Raw genomic sequence first — 12,452 nt, 5'->3', positions numbered from 1 at the left:
TAAAAAGTGATTACGTAGGGACGTCTCTATTTCTGTAGAGACCATTTTTCGGACGCTTGGGGAGATATAATTTAAGCAGAATATAGTATACTTAGAATTCTTGATTAAATCGGCATAGTCTAGTAGAATTACTAATAGTGCTCGTTTCATTGCCGGACCAGGCTCTTGCGATTACACAGCATGACCAATATATATATTGGTAAACTTAAATCAGTGTATCTAAAATTAGTGGTTAAACGAGCATATATAAACTCTCAGCATTCCTTTACTTTCTGTATTGTTTCGGAAATGGACTTATTGTTTTGGTAGGTACGTAAGAAAAACAAAACTGTGATCAAACTTTGAAAGGGGAATAAGTAAGAGATCACATAATAATACAATTGTTGTTTTTATAGATATCGATAATAAGAAAAGCATGAACCAATATTCATAAAGACAACATTTCATACTTAGTTTCAAGATTTAATACCATACACATGCTATGACATGAAAATCTCATTTCACAAGTGACAACTTAACCTTAGCTGTACGTTCTTAAAATAACTTTTCAACTTAAACCTGCTAACACGCATTTTATACGTATCACCGAACGATTCGCTTATTAACATTGTCATGTTTCGATCACCACTGGCTTCTACCCAACTAGTTACAAGAAGAATTTGTTACAGTAAACAAACGATACAGTATTATGAAACTTCAATTACAGAATTTATTTGATACCCAGAGTTGTTGCCAAGAAACGGTCCGAAGTACAAATTGTACTTTGTTCTGTAGTGATAGGGTGTAATATGGCGAGGGAGTGTACCGCAGCGCTGTGTCCAATGACTTATCTCGTTCGTGTTTTGATAGGCTCAAAGTTTACTGTTGTGATCTCTAGGATTCAGTGGATACTTTGTTGAGGAATTTATATGAATGGGCGGTGTAGGATGCGCGTCATTTTGATTATAGACGCCAAACTGTAATCTTTGTTTATTGATCGCAAAAAACAGATCGTGTTCAATGTCAAGTGTTCGGCGTAAAATATTGGATTTTCTATCACAATTTTCTCATACGTTTGATTGAAATGTGTGAACGATTTTAGTCCTTAAAGCTTATAGCATAAAGGAACAATTAATAGGATTAAATGATAAAATACGGATCAATTTTGCTTGATCATTAATTTCTGTAACGTTTGTGTGGCTAGCTGTGGGTATTTTGGCCATTTCCACATCGTGCGGAAGCCACTGGTACTCGCGACGGGGTGCATTTAATAACCCACCCCGAGTAGGGATGTCGACTGACTTAACTTACACTATAATAACTTCCCAAGAGTGCACTGCTTGTCAGCGCGATGTATTTTTGTTTTGAAAGTTTGTCATACGATTTAATTTGGCGGAAAAACAAATGCAATTTACTGTAAACGAGCTGTTTTTTTTTTGGCATTGGTCCTTTCCATCTGCTCTTATATCACACTTGATTCGGTGTAGACATATTATTTTAGTTACATGTAAAAATTATACTCTACTCCCTTAACTTCTTAAATATATTAAACGTTTGCCAGTTTATTATGGTTTAAGCGGAAAAGGTACCGTTAGATGAAGGAATCTAGTCGATAAACTTAATTTGCTCAGTAAAATACACCATGTAGCCCAGAAAAATAATGGATTTAGTATGATGTACTTGGTTTATACAGCTTTTAAAATAAGTAAATAGCTTTTAAATTAAATCATATCAATGCCGTCCTCCACAAAATCCCAGGAAGAAAACAAGCTTAAAATAATGATATAAATTATATGCGCCCAATGCTTTAGTCATTTACAAGTATTTTTATGATCTGAATATAAATTACGTTGCTATTTTTATGCTCTATTTTTGAACAATGTATGTTGTTTTCTTTGCAAAGTCCCACAGATTTGTAGTTTGCGTAGAGGCTGGTTATAATAGAGTTGGTATTTGTAATACAATGGCTTGTAAACTTAAAATTGTCAATTTTTGTTGAGTTATTATCATGATCAAAGTAAAAAAGTATTTAACATAAATGTTGACTTAATTTGTGACTGCTTACTTATATTATTATTTTAACTCTTTTTTGTAGAAAAAACTATAAGAATCTGTCGAATTTCCGTATTTAATACTTCTTTGCATATTACAATGTCGCATTATGTTGTTCGAATATCATTATCCCAATATAATATTGATTCTGTCCTACGTTTTCTGCGTGGTTTGCGGTAAATTCGTCTCTAATACAATTTGACAACCCTGATTCAGACACGTGTCAATTCAGAGTTTATGTTCACTATCCGTTTATATGAGCTCGTGTTTATTTGACTCTAGAAATCTACTAAATTAACCCACTAACGTCCTTATATCCTTATAATAGGGGCCGGAGTCCTCTGGCCCGACGTGACCACCCGTTCGGATCTGTGTTTGATTGATGACACTAATAAAATTGTGATTCCGAGTTAATTTAAATTTAAGGCAATTTTGCAACCCTGCGGTCCGCTGACCGTATAATAGCTTTATTACTAGTCGGGCAGGTCATAATTCATCGGCTTCTTAATAAATCACGTACGGATAAACATATTATATGAGAGGGAATATTTGGACACGTCAATCCCTTATGATACCTTAAATTACTAATTATATGAAATTGAGATAAGCTAGTTAGCTTTGCCAGTTTCTTAAAAGTTGATGAAAATTTTATGACATTCACATTATTTTGCGCTGTTTTTTTACAATACTAAGATCTCAATTTGTAATACAACAGATATCCATAAGATCACCGAGTCTTGGGTTTGGGGTTCTTGGGCCATTTTTTTACAATAGAATATTCTTTTCAAACATATTGATTTGTAAAACGCGAAGCCTTTATTAACATAGTGATAACAACAGCTAACGAACGTACAAAGCGGAGCTATTTGGGAAACATTAAAAAGTGCGAGGGAGCCTCCTTGCGGGCGCGGGCGCGGGCCGGGCGCCGCCGGGTGACGGAGGGTGCGCCGGGTCACCATCCTGCAATAATATATTTAAAGGATTAGCCCCGCGTCGCAATATTCGCGACCCTCCGAGCGCTCGCTCCTCCGCTGTCCACCGCTATTCAAATAATGGAAATTATTTCCACATATGTGCACCTAAATAAATATCATTCTGACGTCATTATTGAACACCCCGCCGTTCCTGTACAGTTATTTTCACCCGTTTGTTCGCGGTCACAATGGGAAGCGGCGGCTGTGAGAAGCTTTACGCCACCACGTTTTGATGGTCGTTTTAAAGTCTCATTGCAAAATAGGAATATTATGATAATCATTTCGATTCACCGAACCAAAATCTGCGATGAATTGTATACGATAGGGAATTAAGTGGCATGTACACACTTGTAATCTGCGGTTTACCTGTGTCAGCCGCCGCACGAAACTCGCGCTCACGCGAATTTGTGAAATTTATGTTTCGAAAAATAAACGATTGTATATGGGGTGGAAACGACCGTTTATGTTCACTTAACCGAGGAAAGAGGGTATTATTTACCGTTTCGGCTGGGTGAACCCGCCACAGTGAGTGAGACAAATACCGCCGCCGGCACAATATTTATTGCAGTCGCTACGTGGATTGCGCAATTTATCGCGGAGGTGTCGTCGGAGCGATCGATCGCCGGGTGACGGACGCGCGCCATACATCACCGCGCGCGTTATCTGCGCTCACGGCGACTTATCACCGGCACGGCCTCCGCCTCCGCCGCCGCCTCCGCCGCGGCCTCGCCTAAATAACAACATCGATTGAGCCGCTCAGCGCGAGATGCGGCACTCGTTTGCTGCGAACTGCTAGCTGCGGCCGGATTGAGTGCCCCCGAGTGCTGGCGAGTGCGGAGAATGGCGGCGAGCCGTCCCGCCCAATCGCGTCGCTCGTTTATCTTCATTTGGTGGCCGCAATTAGACGGGTCGTTGGCTGCGGCCGGCGGGCGGGGGTCCCTCGGTCCGGTGCCTCCGCCGCGGCTACGTGGCTCGAATACACCGACCCACGCCTGCGTCTCACTGTCAACTTTGTAATGAGCAAAGTTAATAACTACGCAACGCAAGTCGCGTCCACATTCTGAATCTCGTTAAAACTTACCGCCTTGTAATCAGCTCATTTTTACTTACTTAGGTGCCAAAACTGTTTTAACTTATAAGAAACATAACTGACATTAAGTAAATTTTTATGTTCACTAACATGCTCTACAATTAATTTTTGTTGTTACAGGTATGGTTTAAAAATCGCAGAGCAAAATGGCGGAAACGCGAAAGAAACGCAATGAATGCAGCAGCTGCGGCCGCGGCAGACTTTAAGAACGGATTCAGCACGCAATTCAACGGTCTGATGCAGCCGTTCCCCGACACTGACGCCCTTTACTCCTCATATCCGTACAACAATTGGGCAGCGAAAGTGCCCAGCCCATTAGGAACGAAGAGCTTTCCATGGCCCGTCAACCCATTGGGATCAGTGGTGCCCGCGAGTCATCACCAAGGCTCGGTGAACTGTTTCAACACGGCGACATCGATGGGAGGTGTCGGCGGTGGCGGCATGGCAGGCGTTGCGGGTACCGCCGGCGTCGGCGGCGGTGTAGCGCCCTGTCCGTACACGGCACCACCCAACCCGTACAGCATGTACCGCGCGGAGCCGTGCCCTGCGATGTCGTCGTCGATAGCGTCGTTGCGGCTAAAAGCGAAGCAGCACTCGTCGGGGTTCGGCGGGAGCTACGGCACGGTGTCGCCGGTGTCGCGCGCGGGCTCGGCGCCGCTGTCGGCGTGCCAGTACGCGAGCGGCGTCGGCGTGTCGGACCGCGTGCTCTGAGACGAGGCGCGCGGCCGCGAGGAGGTGCGATCGCCGCCGCTGCTGGCCGCCGCGCGCGCCTCCTAGTCGCCGCCCGACGCCGCGCTCGCCCCGGGCCTTTACCGCCATCTCTGGGACTGGTTCGACTGAGCAGTGCCGCGTCTTATAAATGCAATGGTCTGCGGTGCAAACAGACTGTTCGTGTTCGCGAGCGGCGGGCACCGTGCGCCGCGCGTCATGAGCCGGACTCCTGCTGTGGGTAGTGGGTACGAGGTGTGTATCACTTGTGAATTCCTCGCGTGTTGTATAACGTTCGTTACGAAACTTCGGGCAATAAAACCTTAACGATGTTTTAATTTTAATGTAAATATGTAGTTATGTATGTACGTATACCAAAGCGATGTGTGCAATTTTTACAAGCTTACGATGTACTTAGTATTCCTTGGAACAATTTTTTGTTGTTAGTTTGATACGCAAAGAACACTGTAAATAGTTTTAAAGTAGATAATTTATTTGTCAAGAAAATAGGGAACCCATTTTGAGGGAATTGTATATAAATGATTAAATATTTGAGTTTATTCAAAATATGATTACTGAAATCAACAGTTCCTTTCATAATTTTATTGATTGTAGGACATGTGGTGGCTTCTATTAAACATTTTGCGTATTGAAGCAATTCACGATGTAGCAAATCATTTCTAAATGAAACAACATTACGTAGACAGAGCTTTATAAATTCTTTTCACACCACGCAAATGTAAGGAAAGCGACCGCATAAAGGATCACACACATAATGGCAATAATATTATAAGGTATAAGTACACATTATTTTGTGGTAATGTAATTAATTATCTAATGAATGTCTAAAAATATACAAGAACAGAAAACATTAATGAATCATATCAAATCCAAATAAAATAAAAATATAAAAACCAATGCATCGATGCCAAAAATTAAAGGAAAATATATTTTATTCCGTACATATAAAGTACTGTGCTTTGCATTTATAATATTTGTTTTATAGTTTTAGCGTGATGGATACGGCCCAGAAAGAAGGAACCAAAAATATTTATGTGTTAATGCTAAATTGCATTTTAAAATATACTCTACGATATAAATGAATATTATGCCCAAATTTTCATACCAAATCATTTAATATATCTGCTTTTGCTACGTAGCAAATAGCTGTTCATCTAGGGTACAAGATTCTTCTTAAACTAAGGGTGAAAGGCAAGTTCTAGTATACACTCTTCGGTAAGATTCTCAGAGATGGGAATGATAAAGAGAGAAGACTGTTAAAATAGAGAAATGTATTATACTAAGCTTCCCTTTTCTATAATAAGAAAGAAGGGAGACAATTCATTAAAAATGAACGGGTTAGGCATATCGCATTAAAATTAGACCTGTAGTCATTGTGTGTAATTTTCAAGTGGGCTCTTGGTGGTCATTTGCATTAACAAATGAATTATTAATTTGATTTTTATAAAGAGATAATAAAGTACATATTTGATCGATAACTCTATAAACAATTATATATTGAGGAATAAACGAATATTAAATTCAAGTGACCAAATATACTGGTTGTAAAATGCTCACACATAATGTGGATACATCTTTAGTTTCGATTATCCTGAAACTAGGGTGTGGCGCTGTTTCTTAATTAAAAAACATTGCCAAATTTAGAAATAAAGTTATATAAACCTACTCTGCAGTTCCTAGCATATCAATTAATTTAATTTAATTTTAAATAGACAATTTATAATCACCATTTGAATGTGTTTTTCATGAAAATAATCATTTGTAAAACAAATAAGATAACATTTACGCAATAAGAACATGTTACAGTAGAAATATTTTAAGCATTATTTGCAAATGACTTACGAAAACGAACGAAACTTATGTATTAAAACTGCGTGACTGTTTTGCTACTTAAAAACGAAGTAATAACTTCACTTAACCTTCAGCGCATTCGATTACATATGAGATTAATATAACCAGGATCTCATATTTATTTAAAAAAATATTTATTCTGTAACACCCAAAAAATTGTAAATATATGTAAACTATTTAGATTAATATTAATTAGATATATTGTTAGTGTAACGTCATTATACCTACTTCCGTGTGCCTATCAATGAAGGAAACACTAAATGAAAATATGTAAATAACAAAATCTACGTATCATAATGTTTTAATGTAATTGAATTCGAGGTTTTCATTTTATACATATCATAACCGCGATCTTGTAACGTTTGTTGAAATTATTTTGTGAATTACATAATCATAAGAAGAATACCGATTGTTTTGTAACTTAAAAAACCTCTAGTCATAATAAAAAATATCACTGAGTATGTTTTGTTTCATTTAAATTTATATACTGCTTTTATATAATTATCATAACCTATTGTCTCAAAATTACATTAACACAAATATATAGCGCCGCCAAGGTGTTTTAAGGAGGTGAATCTGCACTAACGTACTTTACTACATAATATTACTGACTTTTGCTAATTCAAATCGCGTGGGTTATAATTTTTTTTTTATATAAAAACCTCTTTCATCGATAGTTCCCATTGTTGCTGATTATTCAATGCAATTACATTTATCGTGATTTATTTTTGAGCAGGGGGATGCACGTACACCTACTTGCACCTCCCTCCTGGCGCCTATGTACACAAACAATTTTATATTATCCATCATATACTAAACACACTAAATCTTGTGCGTCAAACAATATTACCAAAAATATAATAATGGTAAGTACACTCATATTCAATTTGGCGGGGACTTTGTACTGTTAGTCAATGATCATTCTAGAACTTTGCAGTGGCGAGGGGTCCATATAAACCAACAGTGCAGTCTCAACTGCACATGTTTGCTGACGCGGCGTGCGGTATCATACAATGCACGCGAAAATATCATTATATAATATTTTTACCAATAATTAACACTCAGTATATGTAGAACCGCAGGAAAACACATAAATATAGAAGAGAGGAATTGCCAATTATAACTTTATAAAGAAACAATATAAATAAACGGCACTAATCCGTCTTCGGTGATATTTCTCTACGCTTTCCAACATCATTTAACGTCATTCAAATGCACAAACTGTTCACTGATTCTTGCCGACTTCCCTATATGTACAATGTATGTAGAATGTAATTATTATTGGAACGATTCGTAAACTGCATTCGTGCATATTAGTACCTACATATTATGTCGGTTTCCCTTTCTGAAAATCTTACTCTTTGCTAATGTAACTAAGACCTATTGTCAAAGCTGAATCTTGAGCATTAGAAAATATTGAGATTAATATGCCAATAGTAAGTATATTTATATAGTACTTGGTGGGTACTTTGTTCTAGTAAGTCAATGATTAATTGAAATTAACACTGATACTTGCAAGAGGAATAAAAGGTCGCATACTGACTATGCGTGTCTGTTCTTCGTTCTTACTAAAAAAAAACCCTTTGGGTGTTGTTCGCCGTGTATTCGTTGATCTTTGTCTATGCAGCTATAAAGTATTATGTTTATTACTATGAGCACTTTACAGCTAAAATTTATAAACTTTTCAAAGTGACCCTTTTTTAACAGACCGAAGGTATTTTTGCCAAAAAAATGATTTTTGTTTGACACAGATATACAGATAACACATCTAAAACTTATAACACCTCTTTTTTGTGTAGAGGGTTAAAAGAGTAATTATTTACTTGAAATAGTGTTTTTAATTGTTTATAATAGTTTGGTCTTCTCAAATTATGGTACCTATAGAAGTAAAGAAATTTTGTAACTAAAATGGGATTTTCAATTTAAAAAAATTCTCAGTCACAGCTCGGAGCCAGGATGTTGCCGGTATCACATCCTCATGCCTTGGAAAACACATAAAGCCGTAGGTCCTGAGCCTGATCTCTGTCCCGTTATGTCGGAATGCCGTCTCACTGGAATATGCGGGTGAAGGAACAGAAAGTACACCCGTATGTTACGCACACACTTCGTACACTATAATATCTCCGCATAACTGGCTGATCTCCGCTGAAATTGGCCGCCGCGCCGTGCCGAAATTCTGCTAGGAGAGATTCATTCATTTATAAGTACACTTAATACAGAGTTTTTTTTTGTTTAAAGTTACACTTACGACGATGTTAATAATTCTTTTAACAGAAACATTTCGACGTTATATCATTTTAAAGTGCAATTTTTATTCCGAGACCGGATTTCGATGCAGACAGAGCCGCAAGCAAATGTCAGTATACAACATATTATTTATCTCGAACTGTTATTTTTAGCCATTTACTGATGTTAAACAAATAAATTTAATAACGTTATATTCATAGGCTTTTAGACATTTCATAAGGCTATAATCGTTTGACAACAATCACTACTGAAGGCTTATCATAATACAAGATTATTCAAACACACGTCATTACTCATTTAAAATATACGTATGTAAATATGAATATATCTGCACTAAAGGCGCACTTTATATGGAAATAAATTTCAGTTTACAATATTGTTGTATCATAGAGAGCTGACAGCGTGCAGGAAGAGGAATTGCGTTGTCATAGCAACCAGGAAATGTACTCTGTTGAACGTCTCAACGGAATATTGAATATTTTACAAGAACACATTTTGTCAGACAGGTTCGTATGTGTAGAAATGTATTAAGTGGTAAGATTGTTCAGTTTTTAGTCCAGTCATCCATTTGAAGAGGTTTGTTGCTTGATATTGAATATAATAATATTTACGTTCTACTAGATTTTATGAAAAGAACAAAAGAGTCTGAAATACATATGGCCGAGCGAGCTCTTCACGTTACAATCAAAAGCGTTTACAACATGACTCTACTTTCATGCCTTTTAGGTGGTGTAAGCAGAGACGCAGTTAGTGCACTCGCTCTCCGCCGTACACATTCGGTCCCATGATGTAATTAGGGACGAGCTTTTCGCCATATCGGGTACAAATTCTAGACTCCGGGCTAATACTACGTGGAAAAGCGAAATATCACTTTGCCCGACCCGGGGATCAACCCCCAGACCTCCGCACTGCAGTCGTACCATAATACAACTATGACACAAAGGCAGTCAATAGTCGTTACTACTTATGAAGTTAAAATAAAAGATGACTAAAAAATTCAAAAATATAAAATGCTCCGCCCTTCATACTAATTAGTGTGTAATCCAAAAAATACAAATTAAAATTTATATTTTAATTTGACACATACAATTTATTTGTAGAGTTGTTTAAATACTATATTTGTAAAGTAGAGACAAATAACGTCACAATGTAGGTATATAAATAACGGGTGATTACTTCATGACTTGTTTTATAGCCAATATAAATAAAATAGAACTGTCTGTCTATATTTCTGTAACACTATTTAATAAAATAGTTATTCGCGTGTTATTAAAACTTGAACAAGGTTTTCTTTTTATGTACTTATGTCTATTTAATTTTCCGCACTAATATCCGAAACCGAATCGATTTTGAATAGATCTTCATAGGTAGATCGAGAAGTCTTAAAAAATAAATCCATTATTGAAAACTTTTTTAATACGGGCGTGCAAACTAGATAGAAAAATATATGAGTCTCTGCCATTATAAACAGTAAAAATCGTCATGTATCGCATGCGCAAAACGCCATGGTTCCTCTAATATTTTGGGAGTTTATCGGTCGCTATGATCTTTTATCATCAGGTGACCAATGTAGTACCTTTCCTACTTTTATAATAATCAACTTCATAATAGAAGAAAACTTTAATTATTGAAGTCACGTGGTTCCACGTCGTTCATGTTCCACTATAGAGTCAAAAGGATTTAACGATGAGCAGAAATCAACATGCTTAAAAATAGGACCACGAATTGCGTGTTGTTTACAAGTTAAGTTCACACTTATGTTCACGAAGTGGTAGGTAGAGGTGCAACTGGTCCATCCACTGTTAGCGTAAAGTCTTATGACTTATTAAGAGAAGGTAAGTCATTCGAATCGATAATTACAATTATGATTGCCTGGCCTGAAAATCAAACCTCTTTAGAACCCTTTAGGCTTAGTGTGGAAGAAATTGCTCGTAAATTTTAAAATAGTTTTCAAGTGGTTAAATAATAAGTAATAGTTTCATTACTACTTCAATGTTTAATAAAAAAATTAGTTACAAAAATATGCAATGCGAACCATATTCCACCAGTAGCAATTCATCGCGTTATTATGAAAATCTGCAAATCCTTTCAAAATTCAAATGTAAAAACGTGGGTTAAACCTCCAAATGCCAATAAATTGCAAACAATTGATTCACGAAAATGGGTGACATTAGGCGGAAAGTATACAATAATCCAGCAAATGATTATCAGGCAGAGTACGGGAGTGGTGCGGGCGTTCGGGAGCGGGCGACAGCGCGGCGCAGCGGCGGGCGCGGCGGCGGGCGCGCAAACACACAGTTTCCAGGTGCTCGAATCCAGGCGCTTTAAGGATTTAGCCGAGGATTTGCTTTCAATATTAGCCGCCGGCCGCCGGGGGCAGCCCATTCCGTTCCGCCCGTACCTTTTTTATTATTTTGTCGCATCGTTTTGGCTCTAAATGGAATCATTCCGCCATCTACATTTTTATTTTTCAATTGCTCCCCGATTAGTGGGATTAGCCGTATCGCTTTCCGATTCTTTGCTCCTTTTGGTGGGAGCTTTCGCGGACTAACGCGGCGGCGCGGCGGAGTGGCGGTGTGGCCCGTGCGGACACCGCTCTAATCGCTTTCGATTAGGGATGCGATCATATTCGGTTTGTAGTGAGATCGCGGCGATCACGTCGGAAGCGTGCAAGAGACACGGCGGCCGCGACGGGCTGCGAGCGTTCTACAAACACTTCATTATCTCAGAGTCAATGTCGAGTTTTTACTATTTGCTGTATAATTAGGGTATTTGTTCGTCGTTCCGTCTCTACTTATATAAGCACGTGTGTGCGGTGGCCGCGACTGCAGGCCCGCACGTCACGATGCTTATCTTTATGGTGGCAAACACTGGCATGGCTTTTTATTTTATCAAGGATCGCCTTAGTCACCGCGGCCGGGGTCTACGTGCGCGAGCGAGCACCTTATCGTATCAACCCTACATAATATTTGTCCGCGACCAACACAAGATGTATAATGGCAGCGTAACGACTAACAGATCAGTTACCAACCGTGCTCACCACCCACTATCGAATTCTTCATTACATAGAGTGGTTAACAATTAACTAGAACTTGGCACGGAACTACATTGTTTAAAAATGTTATTTCAATTACATGCGTAATAATAAATTCTATTAAATTGATATTGAAAAATTATGAACAAACTAAATTAGCTAACTAGTATCGATTTTTAAATTAATAACGTATTGCGTTACGTACAAGCGGTGCGTGAAATTCTTTTTGATTTATAAAATGTTAACGATTGAATCGAATTAGACGACTAATTATGCTGGACTGTTATTTCTCAAAAAAGATATTTTTCACAAAAATATCTTTACAGCGTTATATTCCTGCAAATATTATTTCCGTTCAATTATAAGGCAATTTAAATGACGCGGAACCAAAAATTTATAATTTAAAGTCGTATCGTAATAATAATTAAATTAATTTATTTAAATAAAACCGCCGAATTTTATATTTTGGGTTTAGAATGAGCAATCCGACAAAATT

General features: G+C 37.9%; 1 protein-coding gene across 2 annotated transcripts in view; it reads left to right on the top strand.

The window, feature by feature from the left end:
• The window catches only part of LOC115440628 (pituitary homeobox homolog Ptx1), a 53,586-nt gene extending 46,450 nt beyond the window's left edge, over nucleotides 1-7,136 (top strand). For both annotated transcript variants that reach the window (XM_030165016.2, XM_030165017.2), the window contains exon 5: nucleotides 4,216-7,136. In XM_030165016.2, coding sequence (XP_030020876.1) covers nucleotides 4,216-4,806 — 591 coding nt within the window. In that variant the 3' untranslated portion in view covers nucleotides 4,807-7,136. The remainder of the gene's footprint in view (nucleotides 1-4,215) is intronic.
• The last annotated feature ends 5,316 nt before the right edge of the window (nucleotides 7,137-12,452 follow it).

This window comes from Manduca sexta, chromosome 24, assembly GCF_014839805.1.
Source record: "Manduca sexta isolate Smith_Timp_Sample1 chromosome 24, JHU_Msex_v1.0, whole genome shotgun sequence".
In the NCBI taxonomy this organism is placed as follows: domain Eukaryota; kingdom Metazoa; phylum Arthropoda; class Insecta; order Lepidoptera; family Sphingidae; genus Manduca; species Manduca sexta.
Note: the sequence above shows the minus strand (reverse complement) of the source record. Positions and strands in the feature narration are given on the sequence as shown.